Below are 15,586 nucleotides of genomic sequence, written 5' to 3'. Positions count from 1 at the left end.
ATAATTTTCGAGAACGCTATAACGAATCGTCTTCTTTCAATAATAGTTTAATGAAACGTCAAAGCTTCCGCGCTGCGCGGAGGGGGGGTGAATTAAGAGAAGGATTAAGAGTCGAGAACGGTACAACGACTTGTCTTCTTTCTCTAATACTTTAATGAAACGTCATATATAGCTTCCGCGCTTTGCAGAGGAGGGAGGGGGGAAACTCACCCCTCCCTACATCCCCCTGCATTACGTCACTGCTGGTCACCATTACGTACCAATATTTGGCTCGCATAATTTCAAATTTGGGCCCCCCCCCCCCCTAAGAAATCCTGGATCCGCGCCTGGTGGAAGATGACGACGACGAGGAGGAGGGAGAACCATCAAGACGGCAGTTTGACGGCGATGAAACTAAGAAAGGAGAAGCAGTCCTATGACTTTGATGCCACCACAGAGCAAAACCTTGTTGACTTCTTCGGTTAACATGACTGCTTTTATAATAAAGGAAGTAACAGATATGCTAACAGCAAGTTCAAGAAACATTTTATGGAGTTGCAGTTGCAGTTGTAGTCTTCTTGGTAATACTGTCATCGTGTAATATCAAACTTTCAACAGTCATAGAATTTTCGATAGTATACGGCAGCGTTTTTTTTGCAACCCGACCAAATAGGTTTTTTTTTGTAAGATCTTCTTACGAATGACTTGTGAATGCCGTGAGTTAAACGTACGAACACCTTGCGAGAACAAAACTCATAAGATTGGCGTAAGTCTGACGTAAGAAGAACACAAGGCGTTCTTACGAAAAACGTACGAACTCTGGGGCCATTGTATAACCGAAAATCACTTCGTTTCTCAAGAAGGTCTTGAGTTGTTCTCGCGAATTAAACGGCGTTCGTACGAACTCCGTAAGAAGGACGTAAGAAACTATGCACCATCTGCGAATCTCTACGAACTCTGAAATTCGTAGGAACAGGGAGATTCGTACGAACGAATCGTTCGTATGAACATTTGTGACCGTAGCATAAGCTATTCAAAGAATAATAAAAATGAATGAATATCAATGTCATTTAAGTAGAATTTATCCTACATACATAGACAATGTACATGTAATTCTGAAATGAGGCAAATCCTTTCTTTTATATATTTTCCTTTAAATAATCCTTTGATAGGATTAGAAAACTTATTGTCTCCAAGTAGATATGGATTCCGTTACTTGTTCATCCCATTTCTTCTGTTTAATTTTGTCCTCCTACATTCCCATAATAAAAGTACATTCCTAGCTTTATCAGTAGGCGCATTTATACTGTCAAATACCTCATTTTGAAAAGTCGCGATGTTTCGTGCACCCGGTTACACTTGTGCTGAAACATCACCGACGGAGCTGTTCAGCGATGTTTTGGCGTGTTTCGGTTGGTAATGCGCATGTGCAGTCTTCCCGACCTTTGACCCCGGCCTGCTATAAGATTTTTAGCGCGCGCAATTTCCAGCTAGCGCTATAGCTAGCTAAATAGCGATACATCCCATGCGCATGCATGCGATATGTTTTGTTTATCTCGCGTGTAGTATTTGAGGCAAGAGTGGATAAGTTACGAAGTACGGACTACGGCTGCTGATTCAGTTTTCCCAAATTCAATCGAAATCTAGTAGTAAAAACGATATGGGAAGGTTAAGAAAATCATCGTTGTTAATTGTTAATTTCATGCTTTCACTCATTTCTCTGAAGCCCTTTTCCCCACGTTTGCAGGGACGCTTGGAAGTCTGGTGGAGGAGCTCTCCCTGCCTCCACATCGAAATCAAGAACTTCATCTCATCATCAGTCCAATGGGAATTGTTCACTTCCATATTAATTAATCTAACAAAACACTCAAATACTACTACTAGACAGATATGGCCAGACGGGAATAACGAAGATTGAATAAAGGATGAGTTAACGGAATTGGAACAAACGGAGCTGAATGAACGGATAACACGCGCGACGATGGAAATGCTATAAATATCACACGGGAAGAACGTGGTTTAAAAGAGCGCGGGTAAAAACCCGGAAGTGCCGGAAGTCACGTGCCTAACATCGCGATGTTACAACTGCGAGCGGTTATACTTGCCAAACACGCCAAAACACGCCAAAACACGCCAAAAGATCACACTTCGTTTTGGAATGTTTGGGGCTTGGCATGTCTGCCGGTAAAGCGTAGTTGCCCTTGGTAACATCGCGGCCAGGCTCCGGTTTGGCATTTTTTGGCGTGTTTGGATGACAGTGTAACTGCCCCTAGTATTAGAACTTATCTTACTGAGGGCACTACAATCATATGATCACCCCTTCAGTAGCTGAGGAAATAATAATTGAAGATAAACAAGAAAAACTTGCAAAAAAATCCAATTACAAATGTCTCCAAACAATGTTCTATCATCTCATAAAAAGCACTGGGCATTCACCCTAAGTATTCTATTTCCAGAGTCAACTGCAGAAAGAAAAATTGAATTAAGCCAATTATGACCCCAATTTCAGAACCCCTCCTGGGCAGGGTTTGTTACCATGACAACTCGTTGGTCACTGGTCAGCAGGAGATGGGGCTTGCTGTCTGTTACATGGTCTTTCTCTTCTAATGTCTGCCAGAATGTTGTCTTGGTGAAAAAGTGTCCCATGTGAATGGCCAGTTGTATACATGTTCATTTGTAGATAATCATTTTTTTAAAACTCCTTTGGTATTACTTTTGCAAAATTATGTGCTCATTCAGTTATGAAGGGCTCTAAATGATATAAAGGAGAGCAGAATTAATGATTCTGCAGATACATGTGGAAGACTTTAATACATTGTAGATATTGGACCTAGAAATGGTAGGGTCTAGATAACCAGAGGCGGAAATCTTTTCTCCTCGTTCGGGTACAAATTTTTGATAGAACAAGTCGATGGACATGCAGATGGACAAGAATTTTGAAGACAGCATGCCAGGATTCATAATACAGGTCATGACCTCTACCACCAAAATATTCCATTCTCTCACGTTTTGATGTGTAGTTATCAGAATAAAAATGTTTTGGGCATTTTATCTGTAGCAAAGTGTAAGAAAGAGTGTTTGTGTCAAGAAAAATGGCCAGCTGAGTGATTTATTTTGTTTCTATTTCTTCTTTTTTCTTTTTTGTTGCCAATTTTGTTGATACACATGTCAAATGTGGCCTTTTTTAATGAATATTTAGTTCACAATATATTTTTTAATGCTTTAACAATTAACATAAACTTTATTAACAAGCAAGCCAGCAGGGTGTTAACTCAGCTGCTTTAACACAGAGTTAACGCCCTTCTGTCTGTCAATTTAGATCTCAACATAAATTACTTCTTTTTTTTCTTTTTTTGCATGGACTCCAGGCCCCATTTGGCCCTCAAAAATGACTTTTTAATTTCATGTTGATGTTCCAGCAAGTTTTATTTCAATACATATAAGAGTTAATTATTTGAGTATTCTCGTTCTAAATGTTAGTCATAGTGGCAGTCATCTATATGAAGATTTATCAATAATGTTACGGGCATTTAATCAATTGATCAATTACTGTTTAAAGATTAATCTCTTCCTGCTCTTAAAAATTTGACTCATTTTCACTAGGAAGAAAATCAAGCAGTTTTTTTCTTGATCATTGATTAATGACAGAGCTAATACATCTGTCTGATTTTAATCCTCGCTCATTTTTCACTGGTGTTTTGGTCCCTTTTTTTCTTATGCTGTCGGTCTGATGTACTTAAACAGCAGTATACTTCCAAGTATTGAGACAGTTTCTTGCTTCTATAAGCTGCTGTTATGAACAAATCATGAAATTTTCATGTCTTTTCCTCTCTTATGACATAATACCTTCTAAATGTCTTGATAGCTAGAAGGGCATTAGTTAGCTCATATCAGAGTTAATGTCCTTTTGACCCTTACCAGATGATATTTCATATCTTGTCTTTCATCATTTAATACCCCAGGGTATCTTGACACAAACCATGAGGGCACTATGTAAGGCTTGTTGATATCAACTGTTGAGAGCCAGAAGGTTGTTAACTCACTGTCAAAGTATGGGAGTTATATAACGCCCTTATTGCTCCGAATAGACGACATTGTCTGTTGAGAACCAGAAGGGCTTTAACTTTGTTGAATGATATGAGTAGATGCCCGTCTGGTTACAAACAGACTGTTGAATACCCTTCAAGATTCAAGATTTCAAATTTATTCATGTTTATATATATAGGGTATATGCTATTCTACTATCAACCTGTAAATAGTAAATGATATCATCGCTACCCCTTCTCATTTTGAAAGCACCCCTACCCTGGATTATCAATAGTCTAGAAGGATTAATGATGATACATTCTTAGACTACTCAAGCATGACAGTCAAATCCTCAGGATGAGCTCTTGTTTTCCTCACTATCCATCAGACGTGCCTTCTTGAAATCTCTTTACTATCATAACAACACCATAGTGATACTAGCTCAGTCACACTGCGAGACAGACTCTGAAAGGGTTTGATCTAGAGGAGTCAATCTTATGTTAGTTACATGTTGTGTGACTGGGGTTATGTCCTTCAAGATAAACTTTAGTTCTGGTATAATGCGATTGCATTGTGAAAGAAAAGGTGTGGAAAGGATCAAAAACAGTTGATCATGTAGCATGTAAGTATTGGTGTGCACTGCAAGGTTCTGGAGTCATCAAAATCATAATAAATTTGACCGAGTCTTGGTAAAGTAACAAGCACTGTACACAGAAAGCTATATATGGGACAACACACATGGTGTCGGGGCTAGTACTACCTTGATTTCCTTGTCTTTCTATGCTCATAACTCAGCCAGTATACATTTTCTTCCAAAATTGTTTGGCACATGTCATTTATTTGTAATCTTGAACATTCAGTGTAAGTTTCGTTTGATTCTGTGAGAATTCATTTTTTTTTTTTTTACCAGAACTGAAGTTTATCTTTAGTTTATTAGCTAGCTCAACTTCAGACATTGGGATCTATCTTTCTTCATAGACTGCTCAAAAATGATGGAATTTGTGTTTGAATATTTACAAGAATATTTCCTGATATTAACACAATTTTTTTTGTCCAAGCTTTCGTACATTTGCAAGATTTGCAATTCTGTTGTCAGCCCTTATTGGGTCTGTTCTGTAAAGTGGTGAATTGGAGCATTGTTTGAGTTTGTCCAAAATATCTGAAAATCGATTCAGACGAGACTAGTCCTGCTCCTATAACTATAAAGCGATGCCCTACTATGGGCTGATAATGTAATCTTGAGGATTTAATCTTTTAAAACATATTTATCATGGATACAGATCATTCCTTCTAAACCTTTCAATCTTTGTTTTCTTATCTTTCAGGATAATGATTAGTTCATCCGTTCTGTAACTGCACATACACCTCATTTCAATCTCTCTATTTTCCCACCCCAAGCTATATGACATGAGTAGTATCTTAATATAGCTGGTCTGAGTACTATTAGATCATCCCGATGAGTTTTGATGCATTCTCAACATTTGTCAAAGTGACAGTCAAATCTGAGATGATCCCCAAAGGTCCGATCCTCACACAACATCCTCTGAATGGTACTCCTCTTCTCCCCTGGTTCCCCTCCTCTCCGGCCCTCCTCTCCCCTCCTCTCCCCTCCTCTCCCCTCCTCTCCCCTCCTTTCCCCTTCTAGTCATCTGTCTCCACTATCAGCACACATACTTTTAAAGGTAATACAAAGTTTTGGTATGGGGTCATGAATTCGGTTCAAATGAACATATTGGAAGCATATGCGATCCTACAATATTCAGTGATCGTTGTCGAGGTCGAAATCGACTCTACATTTATGAAATTGTAAATAATAAACACTTTATGTTGTATAGCTCCCTCTCAGGGTCAAGATATTAATTAAGCTATAAAACAATGTATCTTGACTAAATGACCGATTAGATATTCCCGTTTTGAAAATATATATCACAACTACATATTCTGATATTTCCATAGTCGCAGCTACCATTGTACAGCGGTAGGAGCTATTTGAAATTCATCAAAATTTACCGGGAGCACCAGTAAATGTTTATATTCAATTTTTCTCTAAAGCAGAAGTGTTTTAGGGACTAAAATTTCTAGTGCATTTAATACATCCACAGGGGCATCCAAATATATCAAAATTGTAAAGAATCATTATCCACCCATTTTTCAAAATTTACCAAAACTTTGTAATACCTTTAATGTCAGCTCTCAACCCATCGACTTGTCAATTATTTCAACCCCATAGGCTTTAATACTAGAACCCCCCCCCCTCCCATTTGGGTTATCCTTATCCATGACATGGGGTGGGGGAGGGAGCAAACCCTGCCCTATAAACTGAATGCTGTTCAATGTATTTCAACTCAAGTAGATCTATTTTCCTGACATATACACAGGTATGCATTTTGTGAAGAAGAATGTACCCAATTTATCATGAAAGAAAAGTTTCTGAAATTCTAAAATATGCCCTGATATCAACTGAGGAAAAGTATTCTGGTCTATCTAATGGGCATTTGGTTGACCACAATTAGTCTTGACATAATATGAAATACATATGGTAGCATCAATATTTCATAAAATGCATGGATCAAGCCAATGACGGGCACTTACATAATGGGGAGGGGGCATTGGATTTATCAGATCAGATTATAAATCAGAATTAAGTGCAGTAATTGGAGGGGGTATGGGGGTCCAATCTTCTTCTAATCTTGTTGAGTTTTCCCTACTTACCTTTCCTTCTCTCTCTCTCTCTCTCTCTCTCTCTCTCTCTCTCTCTTTTATTTTGTCCTTTCGACTTGGAAACACCCTCCCCTTGCTACGCCACTACATGTATGTTTGAATAACCAAGTAACCCAACCCTGGTGAAATCATCTTTCATCACTTCTACTACATCCATGTTTGTTGAACAAAATCTCATGTTCACTGTCCACCTGTGTACCTAATCAAATGCAACTCTACCGCAAATCAAATGAAGTTTAGAAGGCCACGTTCAATCCGCCAAATTGAGATAAATTGTGCAACAAGTTTAGTGGAACAAGGTTTACAAGCGGAGCCCTGATCCTCAGAGGGTTGGATTAAGTTGTCATGTTTATGTGAAGGATAGAGTCTAAGGTGACTACCATCTAGCTCCTAAGCTACTGAATGAGATGGTATGGCTATTACATTAGTAGTAGAGTAGTCTTTTTGCACTGCCAGATTGGTTACAAGAAAATGATGAAGTCACTAAAGAAAAGGCAAACTCTGAAATGTCTGAATTTCTTAGATGGAATCAGTGAAAAGATAGAAATAAAGTTCACTTACTTCTCATACATTATTCATTAATAATTCATCTAAAGTATAATTGATTAGTTGTTGCAATGTCAGATAAATCTTTGACAAGCTGTTTAGGTTATGAGGATGTAGAGAGCAGTACCTATTAATTCATGTTTAGAATTAAATGAAATTGGACATTGTTCAAGACAAAACTACCAACAATTTAACAAATCTTAGGCTTGCATGAGTAGGCCTAATTCTCCATTGATATGTATCTGGATGAGAAATAGCATATTGATATGCTCAACTGAAGATGATTTCATCTATTGAAAGCTGAAAGGGCTCACATCATATCATTTTAAACAGAGCTAATGCCCTTCTGTATCTCAACAGATGATTTTATTATTTAGACGTCTCATCAATTCATTAATGTTTGATGATCACATCAATATGTTTTACATGTTGAAGTTGACCCTGAGGATGTCTATGGAAACATCCTTTGCCTCTCATGCTCCAGACAAACAAATACACAGACAGACAGACAGACAGACAGTAGAAGAGGAGCTTAATGACTTGTTCAGTACCGTCTGTAGCACATGCTGTTTGCACATGTGAGTCGATTGATCGAGGTTCAAGATCTGTCCGGTTTAGGGTTCAAGTTTGTGAGCCGTCTTTCTCATCGTTTGTTTAAGAGAGGAGAACGTGGAGCGGTGTCCTTTGAAAAGCGTCCTTAATGGCTAATCTGATACTGTTTGTAGGACACAATAGAGAGAGATCACCAGACAAGAGCTGGTAATAAAAGAGTAAAGAGTTTGAAGGATCTGTGTTTCTTTTTTGAAAGACAACGTGATGCTGATCATGCCTATTTGCTTTTCTGGTTTTTATGTTGGATACCATATTTATTTTAGGCTTTTAGAATGATGTCCTAAGTTAGTATCATGGTTGATTAATGGTTATATGGCTTTGAGCTTTTATATCTGTTCTGATTATGGTGAATTTGAAATCCCCCACCACCACTGTCATTAGAAGTTTCTATCTGTTGCTGTTGTTGATTCTTCTTCTTCCACATAATTTCATCATCATCATCATAATCTTTATCATTATTCAAAACAATCCTTCATCTCTCTTTTGTTATCTCATTCAATGATGTTCTTCCATCTTTATATCCATATGTACCAACTCTTATCATCCGTGGTATAAACTATGTTTTTTAGGCTCCAATTTTACTCGAAGACGAAACCAGTGTTCAGTTTCCACCAGTAATTCTCTGTGCCTTTTTATTAATACTGGAAGTAGAAAAATGAAATGAAAATAGAGGGATCATTTGAAGCTGAAGAGTAAGGTTAAGAACATGATGAGTGTCCTGTCAAGATTGTTTCGTCACTTTCCAGAGTGAGCGTTCCCAGGATGTGATTCCGGGGGACGGCGCGGCCCTGGCCCTGTGTGTGGCACGGAGAATACCCGCCGTCCGGTCCGTCGATTGATCGTCTGACAAACCTCACCCCGGAGCTACCCCGCTGGTCACAGCAAGCTGCATTCAAAAGCGCTAGATAATAGAAGAAAACAGGATAAAATTAAGTCCCGGTTAAATACCTAGTGTGTTCCTTCAGTGGCTCTTATGCCTCCTGGAAGACATGCAGGGAACCCTACACCAGACTCTGATTTTGCCTGAAATAATCCCATTCAATACTTGTTTGCCTTGCTAATGGAAAGGCCTCGTGGGGACAGACCATCCTGCTTCTCCTCATCACACTTCCATGAAAGAAATAACGGGCAACAACTAAAGTTGAGCCGATGTGGGATAAATAGTGAAAAAGATTAGCTGGGCTACAAAGTCTTGTAGAATGGGAAAATGTTTACATTTTCTGCTCAAAATGTAAGAAAAATGATTTGTTAGAAAGTACATTTGATGACTTGTATCAAAAGGTGAATATAGGTAGGCCCATTCAGCCTGTGAGTCTTGTTTTTTCCCTGCAGACAATAAAATCTTAAAGAATGCTTTTAGGACTCCGTCAGAGATCCAATCCAGACAGATTATCGAATCATAAGGATATAGACAATAATACATCTTTCATTATTAAGCTGACTTGCCTTGAAATTTAACTGTTTATTTTCTAAATTTGTAAGCTGTATCGTTTTAATGCATGCATGCGAGACAAATTGTGGAATTCAACCATGCATACACACTCGTCCTAGAGACAGACAAAGCATGAGTCCTGTTGATAGAATATATGGTGTAACTGCAGACCTGACTCAAATTTTGTTAGAAAAAGAAAACAAATTGAACTATTTGCTACTTATCTTTAGTGAATTTATGTTTACTTCTTTTAACTAACCTTAATCAAACTGGTCAGGATCTGTAAGCATGTAGTTATTTGAAAGTAGCCGGCCAATGCTTCGTTTGGGAATTGTATATTCACTTACAGACTAAAAGACATGCCTGCCCTCACATGGTGTTTGATATTATTGACAACAGGATGAGATCTTGTGGTGTCTCTCTGCCATTCATATCCCTCTTGAAATCAGGTGTTGATGGAGTTGTACCACAACAAAAGATCTTGTTATCACATTATCACATGGGCACTAGCGGATTCGTAGGGGGGGGGGGGGGGTCATAACTGGACACTGCCCATGCCCTTTGAAACCCTAATGCCATACTTTACCTGCCAAACTCTAATAATGTGCCCACCCCATGAGGTTAGAATCCCTTCTTCTTTTTTTAATTCTTAACATTTTCTTTTTGTTATTTTCTTTTTGGAACTTATTAAAAAAGTTTGATAATAAAGTGCCCCCTCTTTTAGACAATCCTGGATACACCCCTCCCTATATATGAGAAACATAACAGAGTGGAAGTAAATGTTATTCTTCCCATGAATGACACATTGATAGATATATGAAGCCTTGGAATGACATGTTTGGAATACGATGTGCAAATGTTATCTCAACACCATTGTCACAGTGTGTGCTGTCTAGTGTTGAATCCAAACATCAATAGAATTCAGGAGTGTTTGTACTGACAACATACTTATGTGTGCTCCGTGATGATGGTGTAGCAGTCTTGTACTTAAACTTAAAGATTCATTTCCTCTAAATATCATTTAATTCTTTGTTTTTAACATAAAAAGTTACAATGATGTGATTGAGAAAAATGCAAAGGAGTTTGGACTAATTTTTCTTTTATTCGATCAGCCCACTTCGTTATCAAACTACTTTTTTTCCAAATAATATATATAGGCTTATAGGAAAAAACTTGAGTAGAGGCACTGATAATACCTAAAATGTATCTCGAAATCATACATGTACTCTCATGAAGCTTTGTCTCTCCTCTCAAACCTGAATACATGGTGTACTGCGATTATTTTTATTGGGGATGAGATACTTTAGGTGAAGATATCCTTGTTCGAATCCCTAATGACTTTTTAAAGAGGCAATTAACATTTGTTCCAAACGATGTTCAGTAGAAAGGTTTCCATTAGAGTGTGGTGAATTGACATTTAGAAAACAGCAACTGCTTGCTAATTATAAGCCATGGTCGTATTAAAGATGGACTACTTTTTGCGAAAGTGGTTTACAGCAAGATTGAACTGATGAAAATTCATGTATTGTTCACATTGGCAAGCTTTTAGAAAGTTGACACTGCAGAATAATTTTGAGGCTGATTATTACAGAATATACCCTAATAAATACTGCTAAAATTGTCCACAGGCCCCTGGCGGCCCTGCCATTTTCTGCAATTTCCCTTACAAAAAGCTTAAGTCTCTTTTGTCTGCTTATATTTTGTAATAATTGTTTATTTTTGTTGCATCCTCTTCTTGGCCAATATGTGATTGTGAATATTTTCAACAAAATCTTTCCATCAAATTAATCAAATTCTCATCAGAATGTATGGGGCGATGTTTATTTGTTTAGATATGATCTCTGTTTTTACTCAATAGTCATTATCCTGTTAATGCACAGCATTGTGTCGTCTAAATAGACAGATTATTTATCAGCAAACTATCTGTTTGCTTAACTTGAATTTCAGAATCTTCATAGTGTAATGGGTTGTATGGGAAAGAAAATATTTCATGAAGAGGTGCCGAAAGAGTAACAATTTTATTTTCAAGTCAGTAATCTTAAATAGATGTAGTATTGATACCACTCTTTTTCTAATGTGGCCATGACTAAATATTATTTTAAGATAAGGCTAGATAGTGGGTACTAAATGTCTGTCAAGAGATTGATAGATGTTTATGAGGAGATGTGAATATGAAACAAGAATTGTGAAGCCTTTAAAAGTATTGAAAAGACATTGTAAATAAAGTCAATGAACTGATGAAAGCAAACTTGAGCATATTTTAGAAATCAATAAAGTTTAAATAAACACCATTGCAAATGTATTGTGAACAGAGCCATTATCAATGAAAGAAGTTAGCATCTTTTAGAATAAAAAGTGTTTGAACAGTTTGAATCATGATCCTGATCAAAGCAATGAAAAAAGGTTGAGTATTGTTTAGAAATCAATATATTTTAAATGTCTGAATCATATCTGCATAAGTTGAGGATAGAAAAGATAGTATCTTTTAAAAGTCAATGAATTTTGAACACAAAGAGTTGCATGTGAATGAATAAACTATACTAACCTTTCCAAGTCCAGCCATCAGATGTTTCACTTTGAAATCTTCATATGCTCAATAAGATAGTGAATTATATTACAAAGATAAAACACTATCTTATGCATCTTGAGTGTGGTGTGTGTAGACACTGTAGAATGAGAAAACATACAGAATCTCTAGATAGCGAGGTGGCGAGCCCCAACAATAACAGGATGAAAATATGAAAATGTATATACCATTCATGATTTGTAGGATTCTGATTGTACAGAATAGCTATGAGATTACTGTTAAGAGATCAAATCTCTTTATCGGCATTTCATCAAAGGGCCTTTATAAAATAGACCTCCTTTAGGGATTAAATCCCTGTTTGTGTTAATTGTTCTGTGTTTGTTGGTGGGTCTCGGGCTTGGCATTGTCTTCTATATTCTAGTCATATATTGAGAATATAAATTTTGTAGGAGAACTATCGGCTAGAGGGGCATTGCCGCTGTGGTGCCTTTATCTTCCTCTACCCATTAAACTTATAAGTGGGAAATAACAAAGTTTCCATTTGATGCAACATAAGTAAAGTGATGCCCATATTATTGATTCAGGGAACAGAAGAGAAATCTTCTGGTTTGTAGTTGATTGTGAAGTCGAATCATGTTTTTGTGTCATTATAAAACTATTATTTTATACAAAAAAATTATATTTGTCAGGTTTTGTTAGGGACTAACATGTGACATACTCTCTAAAGCAGTTATATACTCGGTCTAAGAATTTAAACACTTTGTTAAAACATTTTATTTCTTTAAAAAAAGAAGAGAATAATGGTCTTTGCTTTACGGAATAGAAAGCTAATAACATTAATGCTGATTACCGGTATATATGTTTTGTCAGCAAATTGTCAATGTTTTTTATATTGTGAGTGTATGATGATAATTCTCAATGATTCAATTCATTTCATCATCATTTAAAATCAAAATTAAAAGGTAAAGTCTTATAAAATATTGATAGAGACAGAGTAAAGGGAAAGCTAAACAAATTGGTGTGCTTTGGAAAGTGTAGCTCCCCTGAATACAAATCACTAGTGCATGGTAGCCGTTTCTCAAACTGAAGCTTCATTGCAAATTGTTTCCTCAAAAATATGTCTAACTAACTTCCAGCATCTTTTTTTGTTGTTTTCTCTTCTCAGGTGTCCCTCTGTCTACACAATGGGGTCAGCAGGGTTATTTCTACCCGATCCAGGTAGCTCAGTTTGGTCTGAGTCATTACAGTAAGAACTTGACCGAGCGCCCTCCTAGGGTCACCATGTACGAGGATGTCGAAGGTCATGACCTGTCCAGCTGGTCAAATCCGAGCCCCAACGGAGAAATCAAGATTGTCACTAGTGAGGAATTAGACTCTCATGTCATAGAGTTTAAAACAACAGGTTCGTTTTAAATCACATTTTATATACTTTGTTCATAAGCCCCCCCCCCCCCCCCCCCTTCCAAAAAAAATATTTAAAAAATAATGATAATAATTAAGTAATTGATGGTGATGGTGATGGGGATGATGATAATGAGGATGAGGAGGATTTTTGTCAGATTTCTTGGGTCTTTTTTTTGGGGGGGGGGGGGGAGGGTGGGTACTAAATAGAAAGATAATGTATTGTCTTGTTAGCTTTGGTCAACCAATGGAAACAGGGAAGACTGTCCCCATTGATCTTTGTCACACCAGTGCATTTCGACTCCAACCAGTGTGGCTGCATGTCTAGGCTATTGTTCCTTGTAAACAAAACATTTATAGCTTTCCAAGATTCTCTTTACACAATTGTTAGAATCGAACAGACAGTTTTCTTGATATGTATTATGGGTCCCACTTTTGTTTTTACTTGCCCTCCCGTGGAAGTTTTTACATTTGATGATCAATGCAACCCATGTTGTGCATCATACATGATTAAGAATACCTTTTCATCAAGTTTCTCCCAATGTGTAGTTCCAGAACCAGAACTAAAAATTAGTTGTAGAGGTTTTCGTGGTCTATAGTCAATGGACTACGGATCACAAGCTTGAATCCCTGCCACTGTACTCGTGACCTTTGGCAGCACATGAATATACTTGCTTTTTAAATAGGTGCATTAAAGAAGACTTCTAACTGGTCTTCCACCATTTGCCACACTGTACCCAGGTAAAACAAAACTGGTTCCTGGCTGGATAATCAATTCCATGAAATGCTAGGGTGCCTTAAAGCCCATCTATACTAGTTGGGCAAGGGGGATTAGACCTCCCTGCAAGGTCACTGACAGATGGATATCTCATTAAATCAGCTCTCAATTAACATTAGAAAAAGAGGATCATGGGGGACCTACAGCCACCCATCAGGCATTGATTGCTATATACAGGGTGTAAGTAGCTATAAGTAGTGCGGTGGGGCTTTAACAGCAGCCATGCTACATTATCATTATTAGCTTTATGTTATCCATTTCACTTAACTTACTATGTTCACTATTTGTCTTTCAGGTGACACCAGTCCGTCTTCCAGCAGTGTGTGGTCCCACTCATTGGATACCAAGTCAGACTTTGTCATTGCGTTTGATCTCAAGTTGCTTGGCAACGCATCCATCACCATCGTGGCCGAGAGCGAAGAGCAAGGCCGCATCATCAGCCTCGTCTACACCACGGACGACGACGGCTTCGTCATCGGGAACAGGAAGGTCACATACGGTCTTGGACCGGTCACCCAGTGGCGGAGGATTACAAGAGCCTTGCAAATAGACTACAGAAAAGCAATGGCGTCGCTCAGTACTCTCAAATATAAATTAACTCGTAAATTCATTCTGCAAAGATTGCTTAGGATTGAGCTGCGAGGTCACGGGTTCATCGATAATATCGAGATTGGGACCTCGCTTCATATGTACCATTTTTACGATGCAGCTGACTGGTTAGTTCATCATCAAGACGAGCGAGGTGGATGGCCGATAATGGTGGAAAGGATACTAGATGATAAGATGTCATTATCACCAGGTTGGTATTCATCTATGGCACAAGGACAAGCCATGTCCGTCCTGACGAGGGCCTACATCAAATCCAGGAGGAAAAAGTATATCAAAGCAGCGCTTCATGCGGCGCGCCTCTTTCAGATACCGTCCGCGCAAGGTGGTGTCCTTGCCAGATTCATGGACAAGTATACCTGGTACGAGGAGTACCCGACATCGCCAGGCTCGTTTGTCTTGAACGGTTTTATTTACAGTATGATCGGTTTGTACGATGTGCTGAGTGTTGCCGATGTGGAGGAGAGCAGGGAGAGCCGGCGATTGTATGACGAGGGAATGGTCTCGCTAAAAGCAATGCTGTTGCTGTTCGACATGGGCACAGGGACGTTATATGACCTGCGACACTTGGCGCTGGGGAAAGCCCCTAATGTCGCGAGATGGGATTACCATGCGACACACATCAGTCAGCTTCAGCTGCTGGCTTCCATAGATCCAGATCCTATCTTTAAGGAAACTGTTGCAAGGTGGATAGGATACACAAAAGGAAAAAGAGCAAGACATAATTAATTCCACCATTGCAAAAAATAATAAAAATTGTGTAGTGTGTTGTGGTCTCAACTCATACAAAGAGCACATCTAATGAGTATTATAACTTTGGGTTGTTCCCAAAAGGGTATATTACAATGGAATGAAATATCTTATTTTCGCGGTACTGGTATAGATGTCCAGATTTGAGATAGAGGAGGAAACTAAAACAGTATTAATATTGAACTCATGTACTATGTTATGTTGTCAA

The 15,586-nt window shown here is 38.1% G+C and overlaps 1 protein-coding gene across 1 annotated transcript; it reads left to right on the top strand.

Moving 5' to 3' along the window:
* Positions 1 to 336: 336 nt before the first annotated feature.
* On the top strand, positions 337 to 15,375 carry LOC115918110 (D-glucuronyl C5-epimerase B-like). Its single transcript, XM_030987631.1, has 3 exons — positions 337 to 460; positions 12,967 to 13,245; positions 14,318 to 15,375. The coding sequence occupies exons 1-3, from the start codon at positions 337 to 339 to the stop codon at positions 15,355 to 15,357; spliced, it is 1,443 nt and encodes a 480-aa protein (XP_030843491.1). The 3' UTR covers positions 15,358 to 15,375.
* Positions 15,376 to 15,586: the final 211 nt, after the last annotated feature.

The sequence above is a fragment of the Strongylocentrotus purpuratus genome, unplaced genomic scaffold, assembly GCF_000002235.5.
Source record: "Strongylocentrotus purpuratus isolate Spur 01 unplaced genomic scaffold, Spur_5.0 spur5_scaffold_16, whole genome shotgun sequence".
Taxonomy (NCBI): Eukaryota; Metazoa; Echinodermata; class Echinoidea; order Camarodonta; family Strongylocentrotidae; genus Strongylocentrotus; species Strongylocentrotus purpuratus.
Note: the sequence above shows the minus strand (reverse complement) of the source record. Positions and strands in the feature narration are given on the sequence as shown.

Excerpts from the sequence above, each read along its gene's own strand:
- LOC115918110 (XM_030987631.1), top strand. The coding sequence starts at position 337 with ATGACGACGACGAGGAGGAGGGAGAACCATCAAGACGGCAGTTTGACG. Across the intron at positions 461-12,966 it reads AAACCTTGTTGACTTCTTCG|AACTAACTTCCAGCATCTTT; the intron begins GTTAACATGACT and ends AAAAATATGTCT. Across the intron at positions 13,246-14,317 it reads CATAGAGTTTAAAACAACAG|GTGACACCAGTCCGTCTTCC; the intron begins GTTCGTTTTAAA and ends TTTGTCTTTCAG.